The following is a 22,590-nucleotide window of genomic DNA, read 5'->3' on the forward strand; positions in this document are numbered from 1 at the left end:
ATACATGAATCTTGATATATAATTCAATAATTATAATATTTTGAGACAAACACTAATATATTGCCCAGGTTTGGCAACAGGGTTTGTTTGGACTAATTTAGTTTATTAAAAGATAAAATAGCTTAAAAAATTAATAAGATAAAAATGTCACATCTAAATTATAATTATTTTACTCTTTTTTTTTAACAAAGCTACAAAAATGTCAAAAATTCATTCCAAATGAATTTTTTTTAACTAAGTTAAAGTAGCCAAAAAAATCACAAAAACTAAACTAAAAAAATTCTTCCAAAATAAAGCGGTTGTCAACCCACCATATAATTTGATTAGTAACATACATGAAGACTTTAAATCAGATAATATCTAAAATGATAGATCATAATATCTAAAATGATAGATCACAATACACATGAAGACTTTAAATCAGATAAAATATCTCAAATGATAGATCACATCTACAATACTCTTCCAAATCACAGCTCTTATTGTGGCCAACATTGACGGACCTGGAATCCTGTTGTGTCTTTGGGCACAGTAAGCTGTTGTGTTTTTTTATGGAGCGTGGTCTCGAGCCTCTTTTGATAAGTTGAATTGTTCATATTGTAGGATTCGTTGAGTAAATAGTCTATGTAAAAAATTAAATTGATTGGATATCTGGAACCCTATAATAACCAAAGCATATTTGTTTTTATAAGAATTAACGATTAACATAATTTTCATAAATTTTTTAAAATAATTAAGAGCTAATCATGAGGTTATGAATATCCGATTAACTTGATTTTTGTATGAATAATATTCTTGACGAACCTCACAATATGAATAATTCAGATTATCGAAAAATATTCGGGATGAACTCCCACAAAATAACACAGCAGGCTGCTGTGCCATGAAGGCACAGTACCACCCAAGCCCAACATTGACATATGCCCTTGTGTTCTCCACTAAACCATGCTAATAAATAATAAAGATTTTGTGGCACCGTTTGGCAAGATAGCTTAGGAGCTTTTTTTGATTATTTTAGTCACAAAAGAGAAAATAGGCTATTTTAGTTACAACAAACAAAACATCACATCTAACCCATAATCATTACATTATTTTCTCACAAAAAAAATTAAAAAGTTAAAAAGCCCTTCTCAAATCAAATTTTTTAGCCCAGACTAAAATAGCCAAAAAAATCAAAAAGTCAACCCACTTCCCAAACGACACCTGTGTCTATTTTTACCAAATAAACATTTGGAGCGAAAGGTCTCTTACGCCTCGTTTGGTAATATCACGTTGTAGTTTAAAAGTTAAAAGACACTAAAAAAATTAAAAAGTCAACAACCTATACTTAAAAGTCAAAAAAAAAAAATTCTCTATTTTTTGCATATATTTTCATAAAAAATTAAAAAATTATCTCAAATATATTAATTTTTTTATATCATATTTTAATTAAAAAGTTATTAAAAAAAGCTTATTTTCAAACGAAATCTTAATCTATGTGCTAGTCCTTTACCTAGCCCATGGATTCTTTAACAGCCACATAAGTGCAGATCTATATGTACCATCAATTAATTCATGTAATTCAAATGGGAAACAATATAAATAAATTTTCAATTCCCATTCCATAACACAAAAGAATGTTCGCAGCGACCTTAATGTTTTATAAGTTATTATTTATTATTATTATTTTATTTCATTTTTAATTTCATTAAGGGGTTGTTTGGGATGATCTAAATAAGTACACTTTTTGACTTTTTATGAAATATGGGTTGGGTTTGAAGTGATGTGTTAGAGAGGTGATGTGACTTAAATAAGATAATGTGACTTAAATAGGATAGTGATTTTTTGACTTTTTGATTTTTTTGAATCTTGCCAAACTTGGCCTAATTGTGTGGATACGTGAAAATTTAATTTGGTATTTAATTAATTTAATGTGATAGTTAATTATATATAATTAATCTGAATATTTATATATTTTATATATATATATAAGTGTTTTATATATTGATAACATATATATCATATTATGTATATTATATTTATGTTGTACTTGTATTATATATTTATACTAGCGTATGCCCGTACCTGAAGGCACGGTGTAAATAATATTGAAATTAGAATATAATTGTAATCCCAACCCTTCAATCTTATTATATAGATTATAGATTTAGTATAAAAACACTTTGATGAGGCAAACAAACACTTCTGTCAAACTAATAAATAGACAAATACTATTGTATATGAGCCAATATGCAAAAACACTTTGATGGACACTATGATATTGTTTTTTGCCCATAAATTGCTTCATAAGGACAACATAAATGCTTCACTGAAACAGTGAATAGAATTCACTTGAGAAGATGGGATGCCATCAGCAACTCAAGCTCTCCACCCCATACATAAGGTTTTCGAATTCTTTCGACATACGCATCAAAGTCTCCTTCAATGAACCTAAAACCCATGAAGAAAATGAATAAACACTTGCATTCAAATTTAACCATGTGCAATAACACTACATATACACTTATAAAAAAGCTCACCATTCAGTCTCTTTCCGCCTCGTTAAGACTTCATCCACAACCTACAAATCACACTAACTAATGTACTTCAAAAAAAATAAAAATCAAGTTAAACCATACTTACTGTTTTCAATGTGTTCCAATATGCAGCAAAGGAAAAGGTTGTACACAACTAAATTATCAATCTCAAGGGAAAAAGTTGATTTAAAGGCTTGATTTGAACTCACCTAAAGAAGCACGCAGCTGGCAATTACCAGAATCAAGTGGTCTGCCACGACCCCTTTTGGAAGAAGAGGACTCAGAAGAAGAAGGAAAAGGAGGTGAGAAAGAAAAACCTGGTGGTGGTGATGATACAGATGGTAGTCTCAAGTTACCATCTGATTCATACTTTCGTGGCCTCCCTTTCTTCTTCACAAAGATAATATAAAAAATCTATACAATTGTTTGTAATGTTTGGAAAAAATTTATAAAAAATCTATATCCAGATTCTTTGTAAAAGATCAATATATAAATAAAAAATCTATACAATCTATATCCAAATAAAATCTATACCAAATCAATTACCAAATCATTTATAAGAAGTGTCTAGACGAAAATCGAAATACTTATGACGAAGCTTTAAAGATAGAAGGTTTAGAATATATAAAACTTAACAAATTGCTTAAAATTTGAAACATTCTAAATGACTCAAATAGCATGATGAAATTCTCAACAACCAATAAGAAATTCTAAGAAAATGAGAAGAGTCAAATAGCATGATGAAAGTTTGAAAAGTATGACACTACAAATTCAAACCAATTAAGATATTAATTTCAAAATCAATTAATTGAAAAATTCAAATCCTAATCATTAACACAAAGAAGCCATGCATTTGACCATGAATTTGAATCTTAGTAAATAAAAACTCGAACTCAGCTTTATAGCTTTAAAACAAATTAACTCATTAATTCTATAATTCTGTTAAGAGTACATTGGTTGAATTTACAAAATCATTGCATTCATATAATGTCCTAATGTGACTAAACTAATCATGTAAATGAAAAAGTACTTTAAATAAGAGTAATTACACAGATGATTAATTTGGAAGTCATTAATTACATCAACTACGACAATTTTAAAATTGAAATTGTTGCATTAAAAAATAACTATAATAAAAGGACTTTAAAATGGTCCAATAGCCATTTTAGTAACTATATATGAAATAAATTAAAAAAAAAAATCAAATCAAATCAAACGGATTAAAAGAATGTTATTCAGAGAAAAAAAAATGTCTAATATGAATTGCTAGCATATCACTCGTGCCTAAAGGCACTCCCATATAAACAACTTAAATGGTTGAATCTTTTCTCTATAAAAAATAAAAAATAAAAAATAAATCATACAACATAGAAGTTTGAAGAGATTACCTTAATTGGAGAGTTCAAGGGTGCCATTGGTTTGTTTCCTTCTATCAATGAACAACCCCTTACTCTTTCAAAAGCTTCTTCATCTCATCCAATTCCTATAGATTCATATCCAACCAATAGTGGTAGAGTATTTAGCATGAATAAGGAAGAAGATCAAAAAAGCAAAAAGTACTTAGGAACGTGACATATTTCAAAAAATTATTTAGGAACATAAAGTCTAAATAGGAGAGTACTTAGGAATATGACATATTTTCATAGTACATACCGTGAAAAAAAGTAGAAAATTTAAAATTTACTTCGCAACTTTTACTGATTCAAACCATCCTTAGGTTAAGAAAAGTGTGAATACAAAGCCTTTCCTTGCCAACCAAACAGAAATTAAACAGAAATTCTCGCCAACCAAACAGAAATTAAAAAAACAGAGCCAAACAGAATGTTAAGCTCTTTGTGATATTCACGTCTTTCATAATAAGTGAGAATATTTTACAGAGCAACAACATGAAAGTAGTTAAGAAACCCAAGTACTCCATTGTAAAAAAACCCAAGTAGTTAAAAAACCCAAGTACTCCATTGGTTTCAAATTCTAGAAGGAATGTCTTCGTAATTATGTTAAAATTGTGAAATTTGTTATATTTTTTTCCAAATCTCAAGGGAGGTTAGTGTAATTTACCCCCATTTTTTTCTATCAAATGTTTTCAGATTATTGCCTTTGCTTTCTAGGTATCTCTTCACTAAATTAGTGATATACCATATCTGGTTAACGACAGTATATCTTAGACTTGGGGTTTTATGGGTTGCTGTGGTTTGATGCTCTAGTGAAACCTGATGTTGAAAAACATAATGCATTAAGTTTTCTATTTGTTTATTTTTTGTTGTTATTATTTGAATAGAAAAATAAAAATGCATAGTTGTAAAGGTAGATGTGTAGGTGAAGATATACTTACAAAACCAGATTAGCCAATGTGAGAAGAAAAGGGCACCTGAGAGTCCTTCTTGATGAAACATTATGACATTTCAAGGTCTGTGCCAAGTTATCAACAATCTACATTGGCTGATTTATCAGAGAAATATGAATCATCGGGGGAAAGAAATACATGTGATGATCATAACACACTAAGCATCCCAAAAAGGAAGGTAATCTTTATGTGTACATCGATAAGCATCCCAAACCCCATGACACACAGAATTCATTTCCAATAATAATACACCTTAAACTGCAAGCAAGATTACCATCATTACATCACCACATTACCCAAACTCCCATTTCACAGTAACTTCCTATGGCAAAAATAAAGAACCATGAATTCCCTAATAAATATGACAAATGACAGCTCAAAAGTGTGTCTTGAAAACACATATTAGATTTTTTAGAATTTAAAAACCGAATTCCAACAAAGATGAATGCAACTTTTATTCAACATCCACAATTTTTACTGATTCAAACCATCCTTAGGTTAAGAAAAGTGTGAATACAAAGCCTTTCTTTGCCAACCAAACAGAAATTAAACAGAAATTCTCGCCAACCAAACAGAAATTAAACAAAACAGAGCCAATCTGAAAATATGAAATTAAACAAAACAGAAATTCTCACCAACCAACCATATTTATAACATCTATAAATAACCCCAAATCTGAAATCCATGTATTGACTAATTCATGAAAACATGGTACTTAAAAACAAACACAAAAACAATTTTGGCAAAACATAACCAGGAAACCGTAAATTAATCTGTAAAATTCAATACAAAACATGTAATTAATAAACAAAACTTTAAATCACACCAATCAAATGAAGGAAAAGAAGGAAAAGAATAGAGAGAAAAGGGTAAAAAATAAATCACACCAATCAAACCCAAAGAACAGAGAGTGGGGTTGGAACTGCAGCAAGCCAAATGGCAGTAAGGGAAAAACAGAGAGAGAAGGGAAGAGGCAAAAATCGAGTGAAAAGGCTCAATCTTACCTTGCGAGAGCAGCGTTGGTAGCGTGGACAGCGAAGGGAGCCGAGTTCGAAGGGTTGTAAGGGAAGGAGGAGTAGCGTAGCGAAGAGGGAGGGTGGGTATCGAAGGGTTCGAAGGGTCTTCAATGGCTGTGGTGATGAGAGACAATGTGACAGAGAACGTGAGAGAGAGGGAGCTAGGGAAACGGGTGGGAACTAAATGTATATAGACCATCGATCTAAATGTATATGAACTTAGGATTCATCTTGGCCGTTAAAACCAAATGTATCTCTGATACATTTGAGACATTTTCAAAAGCTTTTCTTCCATATTATATAGATTCTCATATATTTCTGCATTATCTCAAACAAAGCATACTCAACTCTAAATTGGGGGGGGGGGGGAAAACTCTACAATAATCCATCAATAAGTCTATAATACTTACAGTCAAAGTTGATAAGTGTAGATAAAGAATCACCCGAGAAGTTTATTTTGAACAACACAAAGTCATAAAGCAACGTGCACAAAAATTTACATTATTACACCAAAAAATACAACGCAAATAATGTTTGATTTAGTTGGAATATTTAGTATTATCAAAAGTATAATTAACAGTATTACAAAAAATAAAAAAATACAAAAATACATATCTTCATGACCCTGAATTATGGGAAAAAGCCCCCAAAAGCCCAAAAGTTTTTTAAAACTGAATTATGGGTTTTATGGTTGGTAAGCCTACCCACCATATGTCAATTAACAATTGCAATTTTCACTACTCAAATAATACCTTAAAAAAAAAAAAAAACATGGGTAGGGAAGTTGGTTTACTTAATTAACATATCCTCTTGGATTGTGACAGATCTCCACACCTGTGCCAAACCAAAAAATTGAATAGGAGAAACAAAAATAAAATAAAAAGTAAGTGAAAAAATAGCAAAATGAAACATACCAAACATGGCAAACTCTATTATTATTTAGTACGTAGTAAGTATATACAGAAGCACACAAAATAGAAAAGTAGAAACCTAAGAGACTTAGAATACTCATAATGAAAAATAAATAGTAACATTGAAATAGATTTGATGTACATAAAGAAAACTCAAAATTACAGAATTAAATAGCCAAAGAATTATTAAACAGATTTATTTATCTTACTCTTTGAAGACTCATTATGATTTGCCTAGTAGTTAACTTCACCATATAAATTGACTCCAACAGTTATTTATAAAAAATAAAAAACTATCAGTTTCCGGTCCAAATAAAAAATAAAAAATAATTGAAGATAAATTATATAAATAGTCTCTGATGTTTGCACGATAATTTGGTCCCTATTATAACAATCACATTTTATACTACTCAAACAATCACATTTTATAACAATCACAATAATCGAAGATAATTTGGTCCCTATTATAACAATCACATTTTATACTACTCAAACAATACCTTTAAAAAAAAAAAAATTTAAATCACAATTTTTCCAAACATGGGCAGGAGGTTGGTTTATTTAATTAACATGCCCACTATGAGGCTCACCTAGTGCTTGAAACAACCATTCATTTGTAGGGTTTATCCACAAAATAGTTCGTATAAAATTTTTGATTAATTTGATCAAAGAAAATTGAACGGATAATATAATTTTTAATATAGGTAATTTATTTATTTATTTTATAAGATAAATGTAATCCAATTATATGAATTTCATTGTTCAATAAACTTAATAAACTATTTCATTGGATACTCTTTTCAGTAGATTTTACAGAATAAAATATTTGTATCATTCAATTTGGATGGTAAAATGAGGAGCTCAACCCAATTTCATTTTTTGTCTTTTGTTTATCAGAAATGATAAAAATGGGGGGAGATCATACCAGGGGCAGAGCAGACTCCACAAATGGGAATAAAATCTGCATATCTGGTGGTTCAATGGCATTTGGATCTGTGAAGTACTTAACTACCTTTGATGGAAGCAATGAATGAACACATACACATGGAATAATCTACTCTATAAAAAGGATTTGATAAATGAAAAGGAGAGCATAACTACTTTTAATACAATAATGTCCAAGTGTGAAAGCAATTAGTAATACCTGAGATGCAATTCCTAGCTCCACCGAGGAACCAATAGTGGGAACCAATTCATTTCCTGCAGATTTCATTCCTACCAAACAGATTTCATTCTCATCATCCTTTCCTAAATTAGATATAACTTTCAAATCAAACACACTAATTAACCAAAAAAAACACAAACTATGAGAGATAGAGAAAAAAAAATCACCCTTGATGAAATAGAAGCTTTGGACTTGTCCGAATCAAATAGTGTGAGCTTTGATTTAGTTGGAACATTTAGCATTACCAAAAGTATAATTAACAGTATTACAAAAAATAAAAAAATAAAAAAATACATATCTTCATGACCCTGAATTATGGGAAAAAGCCCCAAAAAGCCCAAAAGTTTTTTAAAACTGAATTATGGGTTTTATGATTGGTAAGCCTACCCACCATATGTCAATTAACAATTGCAATTTTCACTACTCAAATAATACCTTAAAAAAAAACAACAACAACAACATGGGTAGGGAAGTTGGTTTACTTAATTAACATATCCTCTTGGATCGTGACAGATCTCCACACCTGTGCCAAACCAAAAAATTGAATAGGAGAAACAAAAATAAAATAAAAAGTAAGTGAAAAAAATACCAAATAGAAACATACCAAACAGGACAAACTCTATTATTATTTAGTAAGTAGTACAGAAGCACACAAAATAGAAAAGTAGAAACCTAAGAGACTTAGAATACTCATAATGAAAAATAAATAGTAACATTGAAACAAAATTAAATAGCCAAAGAATTATTAAACAGATTTATTCATCTTACTCTTTGAAGACTCATTATGATTTGCCTAGTAGTTAACTTCACCATATAAATTGACTCCAACAGCTATTTATAAAAAATAAAAAAATAAAAAACTATCAGTTTCCGATCCAAATAAAAAATAAAAAATAATTAAAGATAAATTATATAAATAGTCTCTGATGTTTGCACTATAATTTGGTCCCTATTATAACAATCACATTTTATAACAATCACATTTTATACTACTCAAACAATCACATTTTATAACAATCACAATAATTGAAGATAATTTGGTCCCTATTATAACAATTACATTTTATACTACTCAAACAATACCTTTTTTAAAAAAAATTTAAAAATCACAATTTTTCCAAACATGGGCAGGAGGTTGGTTTACTTAATTAACATGCCCACTATGAGGCTCACCTAGTGCTTAAAACAACCATTCATTTGTAGGGTTTATCCACAAAACAGTTCGTATAAAATTTTTGATTAATTTGATCAAAGAAAATTGAACGGATAATATAATTTTTAATATAGGTAATTTATTTATTTATTTTATAAGATAAATGTAATCCAATTATATGAATTTCATTGTTCAATAAACTTAATAAACTATTTCATCGGATACTCTTTTCAGTAGATTTTACAGAATAAAATATTTGTATCATTCAATCTGGATGGTAAAATGAGGAGCTCAACCCAATTTCATTTTTTGTCTTTTGGGAATAAAAATGGGAATAAAATGAGGAGATCATAAATGATAAAAATGGGGGGAGATCATACCAGGGGCAGAGCAGACTCCACAAATGGGAATAAAATCTGCATATCTGGTGGTTCAATGGCATTTGGATCTGTGAAGTACTTAACTACCTTTGATGGAAGCAATGAATGAACACATTCACATGGAATAATCTACTCTATAAAAAGGATTTGATAAATGAAAATGAGAGCACAACTACTTTTAATACAATAATGTCCAAGTGTAAAAGCAATTAGTAATACCTGAGATGCAATTCCTAGCTCCACCGAGGAACCAATAGTGGAAACCAATTCATTTCCTGCAGATTTCAAACACACTAATTAATTAACCAAAAAAACACAAACTATGAGAGATAGAGAAAAAAAAATCTCACCCTTGATGAAATAGAAGCCAAATCGTCGCTGCTCTGTGCTCTCTCTTCCGCCTCGTCTCTCGTTTGATGATGCCATTCAACTGACCTTTTTGAATATAGTGAACCTCACCGATTTGTTGCCGCGATGATGCCGATTTGGACCTACCGATCTAGCAAGGCTACCGAAGTCGCCGATCTGCTCTTGAATGTGAGTGAGAGAGAGAGAGAGATGGAAGGGAAGAAGAGATCTGCTCTTGAATGAGATCTCAAAACAAAGAAACTCTTCTCTTGGACATTTCTCAGCCGTTGGATTGATTCAATCTAACGGTTCACATTTTGACACAGGGACAACAATCCCATCAAAATTTAAAAACCACTCTTCCTTATTATATAGATATTAGGTTATACTCATAGCAGCTGCCCTTCGGGAAAAAAAAGAAAAAAAAGAAAAGAGGGTTGTGTGCAGCCAAGAGAGAGAGAGGATTTGGGTTTTGAAGCAGCAGTGGCCAAGGGAAGAGAAGAAAAAAAGGGGGAGACAGCGGGGAGAGAAAGAAGAGAGGAGGGACAAAAAAATAAATAAAAGGGTTATGATTTTATTTTGGGAGTTTTATTAATTTTTCAAGTAATTTTTTGATTTTCGAAAAAATAATTTTGAGTGCAAAATTTACTTTCCTTAATTTATGTTTATTTTGTTATTTTTATTTATTTATTTATATTTATTTGATATTGGTTTGATATTGTATTCGCATGAAAATGATGGATTGAATTTAATTATTTTGATTAGTTGTATATATAAGATTTAGGATTTTTATATGTATTTATTTTATGGCTATAATCACACTCATGAATATATGTAATTAAAATAAACTTAGAATCCATAGATAAATTCCGAATACTCCACTATGACTTCATGGATTATTGTTTTATTTGAGTATTGGTGAGAGAGAGTGTATAAAAAAAAGGTGAGGATTATGAGATTTATTTGAATGTTTTAGGCTTGACATTGTTATGTTTGTTCTCATGAGTAGATGAGGGATTGTATATATATATATATTGTTGTCTTATTCTCAGGAGTAGACGAGTGCTTTGATTTACGCACGTATGTATATGCTAACCATCCGGGGAGTGTGGGTCAAACTCGGGACGATATCCCTGTACAAGTTTGGTTTCGGAGCTGTGTTAGGTATACGAGAGGCACATGAGATATATGTGTAGGCCGGAAGTGAAGGGCTGGAGTGGTGGAGTTAAGGTATAAAGAATTAAATATGAACTTATTGGTATAGTTTGAATTGTATTGATTTATACATCTTGAAAAATAGTAAGCAACCTTGATAGATTACGAAATTTTGACAGAGGCATGTATACGTAATTCTAGACAACTTTTGTATTTTAACTTTGTATTAAAAAGATCTATTAGAACTTGTAATCGGATGATCTTGGTTATAATAATTTTTATTCATTTTAGCAATGCAAATTTGAGATGTTGTTTTAACCCACGAAACAAATTTTTTTTATTGATTTTTCATAAATTGAAGTAAAACATTATTGTGAACACTTTTCGTGTTTTGAATTTTTCCGAAAAAAATCATCTTAGGGCAGTTTCTTTTCGTTTTTAGTTTTAGATTTTTCGGTTAAATTTCGTCTAAGTTCTTCTATCAAGTTTTTCTCTCAACCTGTTCAATTTCTACTAAATTCATTCACGTTGCCTTTTATAAAATTTGATTCCGTACAACTTTTGTTCTGAGTTTTGTTCAATTTGAATTATTTAAGCATGAAACGGTACATTTTTATACTTCTTCTGCAAGTTACTTATGATTAAATTATACTAACTTTATTTTTTGCAGAATGGTGGGTGTTGCTAACTTTTTATGCAGGGCTGACCCACCATATTTTTATTTTTATTTTGTTTATTTTATACTCAATTTATATTTAGTTGTGTATGGGCAAGAAACTAAATGCCACCGTATTTCGCAAAACTACCCATTCGTCTCGATGCGGGTGGAACTACTTGTCTTGTTCCGTAACAAAAATTAAATATATTTTTGTTTGTGTTTGGTGGACACGTGGGTGTCAAATCTTGTACTCATACTAGTATCTTGTATATTGACATGTTTTGTCTTTTGGCATCTAGGGTATGTTCTTTTTTAACGCAACCGAGCTTCCTTTGCAAGATTAATTGGGACTACGGTGGTGACGATAAATAACTACGATCGTAGAACATGTCTTTCGGACTTTTTTTTGTTTTCTGGAGTTTATGATTAATATTAGTTTATTTATTTTTTATGACCTTAGTATTTTGATAATTTGGCATTGTGGGTTATTTTTCAACTTTACATTATTTAAGTTGTTTTGACTAGTTGTTGTTATTTTAATGTTAGAGGTATTGGATAGTTATGAATCTATGATGGATAGTTTGGTTGTTGTTTATTATTATTATTATAATTATTTTTTATCACTTGTATTTTTTTTGAGCATTGAAATTTACTTAAACCTTATGGAGACGAGAACATTTAGATTTTGTTTCACCTCTAGGATTTAGATGATGGAATATTGATTGGGGTTTAGTCCTAATTTAATATTTAATTATTTAAATTTTGGGGGATGACACTGTCAACTAACAAAGACTTAGAATAAAATTTGTAAACATTAAGTTGACAAGAATATCTTATTTCAGATATTCAAGAAAGTACAATTTTTTCTTTTTTTTTTTTCCTCTTTTAATTCCAAATAGAACAGCCCATGGAACCAAAATTTGAGTTACGAATTACCTATGTTGTTTAAGAATTGGAGTCTTCCAAGTTTTAACTAGTCTTCACCACAGACAAGATATACTCCAAAAATCTTCCAACACTTGCGTTCAACAAGGATGATCCATGCGTAAAAATTGTCTCAAGATCAAACTCTATACCCTGCCATCATTTATCACTACAAAAAGTTAAATATTCAAAATGAAATTATATAGCACTACAAACAAAACAAAAGAATCGGTTAATAATTTCTTCAACTTATATAATCATGTACAATTAGATAACATATTTGTGCAAATTAAATTCAATGAACAGTTATAGACCAGCAAATTTAGTTTTTGAGATTTTTAATTACATTTTTGAATGACCTCATCTCTTTGTAGATGTAGTAGAATAAATTCCTCAAGTGTTTGTTAACTAACTTGTTAGTTTTGGTTTATAAATAGGTGATGTAATAACCATTGTACTTACTCCCCCCAAAAAAAATAAAAAAATAAAAAAAATAAAAATGTAGATTTGATTAGAGCAAACTGCTTTGGTTTCTCTCTAATTTGTCCCCAAATTGGGATTTCTTCACTCTCTTGACTTAATCTAATTGCAACTATTCGTTGCATAACGAAGTTACCTTTCCAAGGCAAAATGAGATTAAAAAAAAAAAAATCACCAGGGCCTTTAATATTTAAAATTTATTATGAACAATTCCTAACTAAACCAAACACTTTGAAAACTATTAGCACAAGGATCTTATTACTAAAAATAGGATTCCACGCAAGTTGCAGCAGGATTTCTATTAACCAAATCCTAGAATAAAGCTCCACTAATTAAAAAAATTCTTCTCCCTTAGTTGGTATACTAGGAGTAAGGATGGCAATTTGAACCCGGCCCGACGAGGACCCGACCCCCTGACCCTGATTAGAACGGTTTTTTCCTGAAAAATATCTTCGACAGGCTGGGGATGGTATTCGAAAACACATCCCCGACAAGTTTCGAGCCGGGGACGGTTATGCGTTCCCCAACCTCAACCCGTTTCTGTCCCCATCCCCATCCCCATCCCCATTCCCATTCCCGTCTCCCCCCAAACTGAAATTACTATTATACCCTCTATCTATTCATATTATATATACCTCTCTCTCTCTCTCTCTCAGACAGACCCCTCCGTCTCTCTCCCTCTCAGATCCCCCCTCTCTCTCTCTATCTATCTCTCATTTTCAACCCTATTCCCAAACCTACGTCGATCCAGACCAGATCTAGTGCGTCTTCACCTTCGCCAAGGTCACCACGGTTACTATCCTCAAGAACCGCCGCTCCGCCATCCTCCGTCGCAGTACCGCCGCAGCACTTCCTCTGCTATCCTCAAGAACAGTCACTCCCCCGTCCTCTGTCGCAGCACTTCCTCTGCCATCCTCTATCGCAGCACTGCCGTAGCACCTCCTCTCTCGCTTCTCTTCTCATTTCCTTCATCTCGCTTTCTCTTTCCTTCCCCTCTCTCTTTCTCAATTCCAATAGTGAAACCCTAGCTAATGCCTCAAGATACGGCAGTGTCAGCTATGTTTCGGCATAAATCTGAGTCGATCCACATGGATCTGTGAGTGATCCACACAGATCTGTGTGTATGTATATATGTATGTATGTGTGTGAGTGTGTATCTGTATCCATTTTTTTTTTGTTCTTCTGTTGTATATGTTGTGGTTGTTGATCTGCTGTGGTTGTGGTTGTTGATCTGTTGTTGTGGATGTTGTTTTTGTATGGGGATTTTTCGAGGTCGGGGATCCCCGATCCCCGTTAGGGGACGGGGGCGGAAGAGGGGGTGATAAGTTCCCCGCCGAGGATCAAGGATGGGATATTTTGTGCCTTCGGGGATCGGTGATGGGGAGTGTGATCCCCGATCCCGCCCTGCACTGTCCTGTTGCCATTCCTAATTGAGAGCTGAGAGATATAAGATTTGAAATTTTTCTCTTTTGCTACTTTCTGAGCAACCAAACAGAGCATAAAATGTACTCATAATCCTAATTTAATGGGTGGTTTATTTTGAGTCGAACTATAATATATGTATTCACTTAAATTGGCTAGAAAATATATCTTTCACTATTTCTTTAATCATAGAACACATAATAATCAATTCAATGAAATAAAAGCTATGAATCTTTTTTCCTGCATGAAACAAAAACCTCAATTGTGTTCAATGCAGTATCTTCTCCATATTTCTCTTCGTAAATAAAATCACCCTTTATTAAAGGAAAATACTTTCCACCATGTCCTGCAATACCATGGCCTTCAATAAACTATCTACAAAACATAAATTCAGGTTTGATCTATCTATTGCATGAAGATGGTTGTGTATCGATTGTTGGCAAACTGCAAAATCTAATGCCACATTCAACATTCTATTTATTCACAAAATGAAAAATTCAATAACAACAATCCAAACCACAAATTAATTGTATCAGGAACCATGCTCTATGGTGGCTGAATACACGCAACTATACAATTATTTAAAGTTACTAATCAAATCTCCCACAAACAATGATCACCTCACTAATATTTTCTAACACTGAAAAAAGGGTAAGACATCTCTACGTTGCATCGTTATATTTAAAGTTACCATATTTTCCTTTCACAATTTTTTTTTCTTTGGGAATGTGTTTGACCTTGGAATCATTCTTCAAATTAATGAACTAACCAAGATAATAAAGAAAGGTTACATAGAAAACATCTTGCATAATGCTTTAGATCAAATGAACTCACTCAATCATTAAAGCGATATCTTACATGTTACCGCATTGTAGAATTAACAAAATGACAACATAAATTGAACCCAAATGCTGCAAGGTTGTTTTGCAACGTTTTAGCAATGTCGTTAAAATTGGCAACAAAATGCAGACTTAAATTTGTTCTGATGAAAAATTATATGTATTACATCTTCTTATGGAGATATCGCCTGGTGCAAAAACGCTAGCACAATGTTTGTTCTATAGAAATTTGTTTCTTTCCATATCTCATCTTTAAACTCATCATCTCTCTTGTTGTCTTCATATCTTTGAGATTTTCTTTAGTTACTAAAAGATTACAAAATTAAGTATGTATCAATATGGACTTCCAAAATGAGTGAAGCAGTATACATATTGGTTTATGTAGACACATCTACATCTCCTAGGTTGCAAAGAATTAAAATTGGGCGCATCACAATTCAAATAGCATCATGCTTTATAATATGAGAAGGGAAATGTCATACAAACAAAATTTATATGCAAAAAATTCATATAGAACGATATTTCTCGTTATATATATTCATTGGAAGTCAAAATCCTTCATTATTTTGATTCATAATTGCAAGAATTGCATTACCATACCATTCATGTCTTAAATTTTGTATGATTCTATTTGAATATCAATTTCCACATGAGAATTACATGGATCTAGACCTCATGACAATACCTAACTACATAGACATACCACAAGAAGCCATCAAATGAAGCATGACTTAGCAAAATATTCATATTGTAGTAGAGCTAAGAAACTCTGGTCAATCTTTATAATCCATTTTTTGAAAACAAAAAATGCCTAGTTGCTTAACCAAAAAAGCAAAAAAGGAAAAACACAAAAGAAGGAAAGAACAAGAACATAGTCTCATTCTCCAAAGACTTTGAAATTTTTTAATTCTAAAGGTCTAGCTATTGAAAGAAAAATTTCCTAATTGAAAAGATCAACAAAACAAAAACTTCATGTATATAGGGCCCCAATTAAAAAATAAAATAAAATGAAATATAAAAAATAAAAAAAACACTCTTCTTAAGGGCATGAAAATTCTTCTTATTCAAAAACTCCTAATAAAAATGGAAAAATGCATCTTAACAATAATAAATATAGAAGGGAAATGGAATTTAAATGAAAATTTTTTTGATGTAAAAATATATTAAATATTTAAATATTTCAAATTTGCTCTTTAAGATTTTACCAAAGGTTGCAAACCCAAGAATATTGGGCTGACCTGCCTCACATATTAAGGGATATGTATGTTGTATTATTTTTTAGTTCACAGTTAATGAGGTACATTAAAAGTAAAATGAACAAAATATATTGTACCAAAGGAGATGAATGATAAACATACAATTGAAACCATTGCCAAAGAAGATGAACAATGAAGAGAAATCTTATTGCAAACTAACAGATAAATCTTAATCGGGCAGCTAGTTAGACATTTTGTCAAGCAGATAGTATGCATAATTTATCTATTGCACTAGCAAACACCAATAAAAACAGAAACATACAAATATCTCCATAGAAGACAAACAAACAACAAGTTAGAAAGATTACATGCCAAATTGTAGCAAGATCAAAACTATCACAGAACAAAGAGTATTTATATCTCATTGTTTATCTATCTTCGTCTCTGCAGGACAACGAAGACGGTGATTTAGTTCAAATCGACACAACCATAGCCACAATAGAAGGTAGCTCTCCCGTTATTCTACTTATAAGGACACCGAACGAAGACATCTACCTCTCCATAAACATAGTTGCAAAGTCATATTGCCGACCAACGTTGGGCGCATGTGAACTTGTGGTTGGCTACTCCAGCGATTATGGCTTATGGTGCATCTCCTAGGACACAAGGATAGATCATAAGCAAACACAACATCTGCCTATTTCAATAGAGATAGAGACATGAGCAAGATGTGAGATTGTCATTATCGATTAGGATGAAGGGCAAAAAGAAGAATTGAATGCGTTAGATTCAACCTGCTTGCTTTTGCTCTTTTATATATAGGTTATCAACAATGATACATCCCACTAATTTGGGAGCACTAATGGACCACTAATGAGGTGGAAATTCAAAAAAAAAAGAAAAAAAAAAACTTAAAGCCAAAACATCACATCAGTCAGTGGGACCCACTCTCTAGAGCTCCTTTAGTGCTCCCAATTTAGAGCTCCCAAACATTTTTCATAGGTTATAGATTACTAGAAAGAATTTAACTGTTTTTTTTTTTTACACACTTTCAAAGTAGTGAATCATACATAAATTGTGATTGTCCAAACAACAATGTTGCAGACCACTAAATTTCTACCACTAACACTACCACTAATGATGTCGCAAGTAAAAAAAAAAAAAACAAAACAAAACAAAAACTAAGACACAAAACATATGTAACAGTGGGTGGGACCCACTGCCACATCCCCAGTGCAACCACTAATTAGTGGTCTGCATCATTTTTTTTGTCCAAAATAATAGGGTCAACAACTTTGAGTAGGGTCAACAACTTTGAGTAAGGTCAACATATCTTTTTGATATGAAATCCACTATTTTAAACTAATCACAATTTATGTATTATTCATTTTATGCTAGAAGCACTAAAATGTGGTGTTAACTCTGTATTGATTTGTTTTAAATTGAAATCAAGTTTATTACAAGTGTCTTAAGCTTGTTTAATGACTATAGGTGAATTTTTGAAAGAAAATTTTTATTTATACATAAAATCTTATTCAAAAAATACAATATAAATAAAAATTATCTTTATAGGTGTTTTGTTTTAGGAAAATTTATGGTACACACACCTCCTTGGTTACCACCGGTTACGACCTTTATAGTTTTTATTATGACTTATTATGATATTAGTTACAAATTATTATAATATTTATTATAACATTATTTTTGTTACGATCCAATTGCTACTTTACGTGGTGTTTGGTTATAATTATTTTATTTATTTATTTATTTATTTATAGTTATAACTCTATAAAATTGAGTTATAAAATTTATGATAATAAAATTTACAAATATCATAACTTATATATAATACACGTTTTGAGAGTGTGCATGTACCATAAATTATCCTTCGGTTTAAAGGGAAAGAATCACAGCAAGCCACAACAGTCCTACAAAAAATTATGTATACATTTTATATTTGTATATTATTACTTTTGTTAAAATGAAGTTCTCTATTCATAAACATTACCCAAAAAAAAAAGAAAAAGAAAAAGAAAGTGTAGGTAAAATTGTAAATATTTATATACTTTTTTTAGTTGTTATTGGCCCCGTTTGAGAATAGATTATTTAGTTTTTTTTACTATTTTATCCTGGTTAAAAAATTTGTATTTGAAATGATAAATTTTTTTTGGTAATTGATTTGATGGTTGTGAGAGAAAAAGTGAAATGATTATAATTTGGATGTAATATTTAGTCTTATTAGTTATTTTAGACTATTTTATCTTTATTAACTATTTTAGTCTAAACCTAACTTCCCATACATCCCATTATCAACACAAAATCTGTTTGTTTATATAACCACAATTTACCTACATATATTAAGATGAAAGACTCATTACAAAAACTCAAAAAAGAAAGAAAAGAAAAAAGAGTTTATAGATACAATATTCTTAATTATTGGGAAATAATGTTTATTATAAGTGCCTATTTTCAACATTTTACACAAACCAAAAGAAAACCAGAAAAATTAAGGAGGAATTTCAATTCAGCGTAAATTTTTAAAAAAATTATATTTAAGTGATAAATTTTATATATTAATAATTGAAGTCATCAATTTTTTATGATTTTATAATAATTTTTTAATAATCTCACTGATAAGTAATTTTTCCAAAAATTAATATTCTATGTCATCAAATTTTAGTATAACTTCATTAATTCCAAATCAATAAGTCAAAAGACAATATATAAAGTTACTTTGTGTAATTGGGATACCATAAAAAGTTATTTAGCTTCTTAGTGTTAGCTTCTTAGTGTTAGAATAAGATGAATATAGATTATTTGTCTTCTTTCATATGTCATTATTTGACCCTTTTGTTCTCATTGGATAAAAAAAAATATTTATTGTGGGGATATATTTTTGAGTACCAACACGTGACAAGGAGACGCTGATGTGTCAGCTGAGGTGTCACGTGTCAGGATCATGACGCCGAGGTTATCTCGGATACGCCGAGGTTATCTCCGAAGATATCGAAATCTGAGATAATCGGATAAAGGATAAGGGACAAGAGGCCTAGAATGAAGAGGAGACATAGCCAAGGTAAGGATAAAGCTCTTAGGGAGTTTATCTTTATCTCTTGAGGAGTCCAAAGTAAGTACTGAATAGGAATCCATAGAAGTCAAGCTTCTAATGGGATTTGGATTGAGGTAATTATAAAAGAGAGGCACCCCCGTGGGTCTAAGGTACGCAATCTTATGCTTTTGATATTCTGTCTTGTAAGTTTAGCACTTGATTTATCTTTAAGAGATATACTGACTTGATCGTCAGAGTGCCCCCGGGTGGAAGAACCACCGCCAGAGCTTTCTCTTTTTGTTACAGGTTAACTGAAGCCATCTATTTTGTCGGTGCTCTCTAGCTGATTACTAAACGGGCAGTGTGACCAGAAAATCACTCACACAATTTGGCGCCGTCTGTGGGAAATTAGAAGAATAGATGGCCAATAACGGTCAGAAGGAAAAGATTGGGGACGACACTCCTGCTGGGAGTGGCAGACCTATAGACCTTGATATTGAAGGAGACAACAACAATGCAGAAACTCGTGACCAGGGCCACGGAGAGAAAGACGTCGGCCAGGAGGGCGACACTTCGAAGAAGACAGACCAAAACAAGTATTATAACGAAGATAACCTCCAGGTATGGAGGGATAGGTGCCTGCGGAGGGATGAAGAAGTAAAAAAATTGGCAAATAAGTTGGCAGACCTGCAGTCGGTCGTCAACTTCATGATGCAAAACAATGTCATGCAGCCACCGTATCCGCTGCACGACACGCCGATTCCAGTAACTAATACCCAGAAGGGAGGAAGGAAAACAATCCCCGAAGCCCCTCAGCACACCAGGAGCGGAAGACACTCTCACCGACCTTCCAGGGAAATCGGATGAGAGGAACCAAACGAGAGGAGCCCCGCAGGATGTATCACACGAAGGACCTAGAGCCCAAAAAACATCGGCATGTTCAAGGGCAGGCTCTCTGCTTTGACACAACCCATGGAGAAAGATCAAAACAGGCCCACCACGAGGCCGAAAGTAGTGTGCCGAAAAAGTTGAAGTCCAAAGATAGCCGAGCTCTAGGGAGGAGTAAAGAAGACCTAAGAGATTACCTCAAGAGGAAGCAACAGAATGCTGAAGCCGAGGTAACTTCCCCGGTTAAGCCGAAGACACCATTCTCAGTGGAACTAGACAAATTTGAAGCACCAAAGAAATTCAGTATGCCGAGGTTCTAAATATATGATAGCAAGTCAGATCCCAACTTTCACGTTGGACTATACCTGAATTCAATGGCATTATATAGTGGGAACGAGCCGTTGCTCTGCAAAGTATTCACCTCATCCTTTAGGGAGATTGCATCAGATTGGTTCCATAAACTACCGAAGGGAAGCGCAAAGACTTGGGAAGGCCTGGCCGAGATGTTTGTGGCCAGGTTTGTGACAAACAAACTACAGCCCTTGAGGGTCGACGCACTGATGGCTTTAAAAATCATCAAGGATGAAGGCCTTAGGGCCTATGCAAAAAGGTACTACGAGGTGTTCAATTGAATACCCGAATGCAAACAAGAGGTGGCAGTCGTGTCTTTCAAGAACGGCCTGAAAGATGACTGCCCACTACGGAAGTCTTTGGCAAAGACATTGCCAAAAAGCATGGAAGAACTCATGGCGAGAATCGAGAAGTACGCCAGAGCCGAGGAGGATGCGTCGGGAAACAAAGAGACAAAGCAAGAAAAAGGAAACGGCTCGCCGAAGAGAAGCCGAGGTAACAATGGATCGATCAAACAAGAAACGGAATTGAGGGCTAAACAGGCAGTGACAACTGTGTTCCGAATCCCAGTCCACAAACTCCTGGATTAAATACGAAACCAACCCTATTTCAGAGCACCGACAAGAACACCAGGGGAATTTATGGGAAGAAACGTCGGTAGGCGTTATGCTTACCACAATGAAGAAGGGCACCCGACTCAGGGTTGCAGAGCCCTAAAAGCACACTTAGAAGACTTGGTGAGGCAAGACCATCTGAGGGACCTTGTCAATGAGGCCAGAACAAGGGAAGAACAGGCAAGATTGCCTCAAGCACCAGCAGCTCCGCCTCCCCCAGTACAGCAACCACAGGCAGGAGGACCACGGGTGGTTAATGTAATTCACTCAAAAGTGAACGAAAACGACATACGAGGGGAGACCTAGAAGGTAAAACACCTACAACACGTAAACCAGGTCGGACATAAGAGACCTCGGCCTGAAGGATGCCAGGGACCGACGACAGCCTTTACTGAAGCCGACCTAGAGATGGTCCAGTATCCACATAATGATGCCTTGGCAGTATCCCTCCAGGTTGGGGAGTGCCAAGTGAAACGCATCCTGATTGATCAAGGCAGCTCTTGCGACATCATGTATGTTAGATGTTACAAGGAGCTAGGCCTTTATCCTAATGACTTGGAGCAGTCCAATGGCCTGATGGTCGGCTTCAATGAACGCCGACGTGGCCACTGGGCGCAACAAGCTTGGAGGTGCAGGCTGGCACCAGAAAAATTAAGACAGAATTCACCATCATCGACACACCCTCCCCTTACAACATCATCTTGGGAAGGCCATGGCTGCATGCAATGGGGGCAGTTCCCTCAACATTGGATCAACTATTGCGATTCCCAACAGAGCATGGGATAAAGGAAGTTAGAGGCGATCAGTTACAGGCGAAGAATTGCTCCATGGCAGCAATGAAATCTATCTGCAGCGTGCGAGAGCCAGAGAAGGCAAAAATTGAAGATGAGGACGTGGAAGTCCTAGAAGACGTCGGCAAAGAACCAGCCGAGAAGAGCGAAGAGGCATTAAAGAAAATCTTCGTCCAGGATGGAGATGAAGAACGCTTCTTTCTTCTCGGCTCGGGCTTAGCCGAAGAAGAGGAAAAAGAGTTGGAAACTTTTTTGAGAGCAAATATTGAGGTGTTCGCTTGGACACCTTATGAAATGCCTGGCATTAACACCGAGGTTACTTGCCACAAACTGAATGTTGACAGGTCGGCCAAACCTGTAATTCAGCGAGCCAGAAGTCCGACGTTGATA

At 33.2% G+C, this 22,590-nt stretch overlaps 1 protein-coding gene across 18 annotated transcripts; it reads right to left on the reverse strand.

The window, feature by feature from the left end:
• Positions 1-2,092: 2,092 nt before the first annotated feature.
• On the reverse strand, positions 2,093-10,259 carry LOC114263752 (putative zinc metalloprotease EGY1, chloroplastic). Of its 18 annotated transcripts, XR_014341908.1 has the most exons (9): positions 9,836-10,248; positions 8,120-9,760; positions 7,932-8,002; positions 7,713-7,799; positions 6,670-6,710; positions 4,849-4,955; positions 3,905-3,999; positions 2,520-2,560; positions 2,094-2,430 (listed from the first exon to the last, which is right to left on the reverse strand). XR_014341908.1 is itself a non-coding variant. In XM_082891229.1 (5 exons), exons 1-5 carry the CDS (start codon positions 9,909-9,911, stop codon positions 4,919-4,921), a joined length of 297 nt encoding a protein of 98 aa, XP_082747355.1. In that variant the 5' UTR covers positions 9,912-10,259; the 3' UTR covers positions 4,007-4,918. The 18 variants fall into 18 exon arrangements, 3 of the variants coding, with proteins under 3 accessions (XP_082747355.1, XP_082747366.1, XP_082747363.1); XR_014341900.1 differs by lacking the exon at positions 8,120-9,760 and having other exon boundaries at positions 2,093-2,430; positions 4,885-4,955; positions 7,932-7,987; positions 9,836-10,259; XR_014341897.1 differs by lacking the exon at positions 8,120-9,760 and having other exon boundaries at positions 7,932-7,987; positions 9,836-10,259.
• Between the last annotated feature and the right edge of the window lie 12,331 nt (positions 10,260-22,590).

This window comes from Camellia sinensis, chromosome 1, assembly GCF_055761805.1.
Source record: "Camellia sinensis isolate YWXY chromosome 1, ASM5576180v1, whole genome shotgun sequence".
In the NCBI taxonomy this organism is placed as follows: Eukaryota; Viridiplantae; Streptophyta; class Magnoliopsida; order Ericales; family Theaceae; genus Camellia; species Camellia sinensis.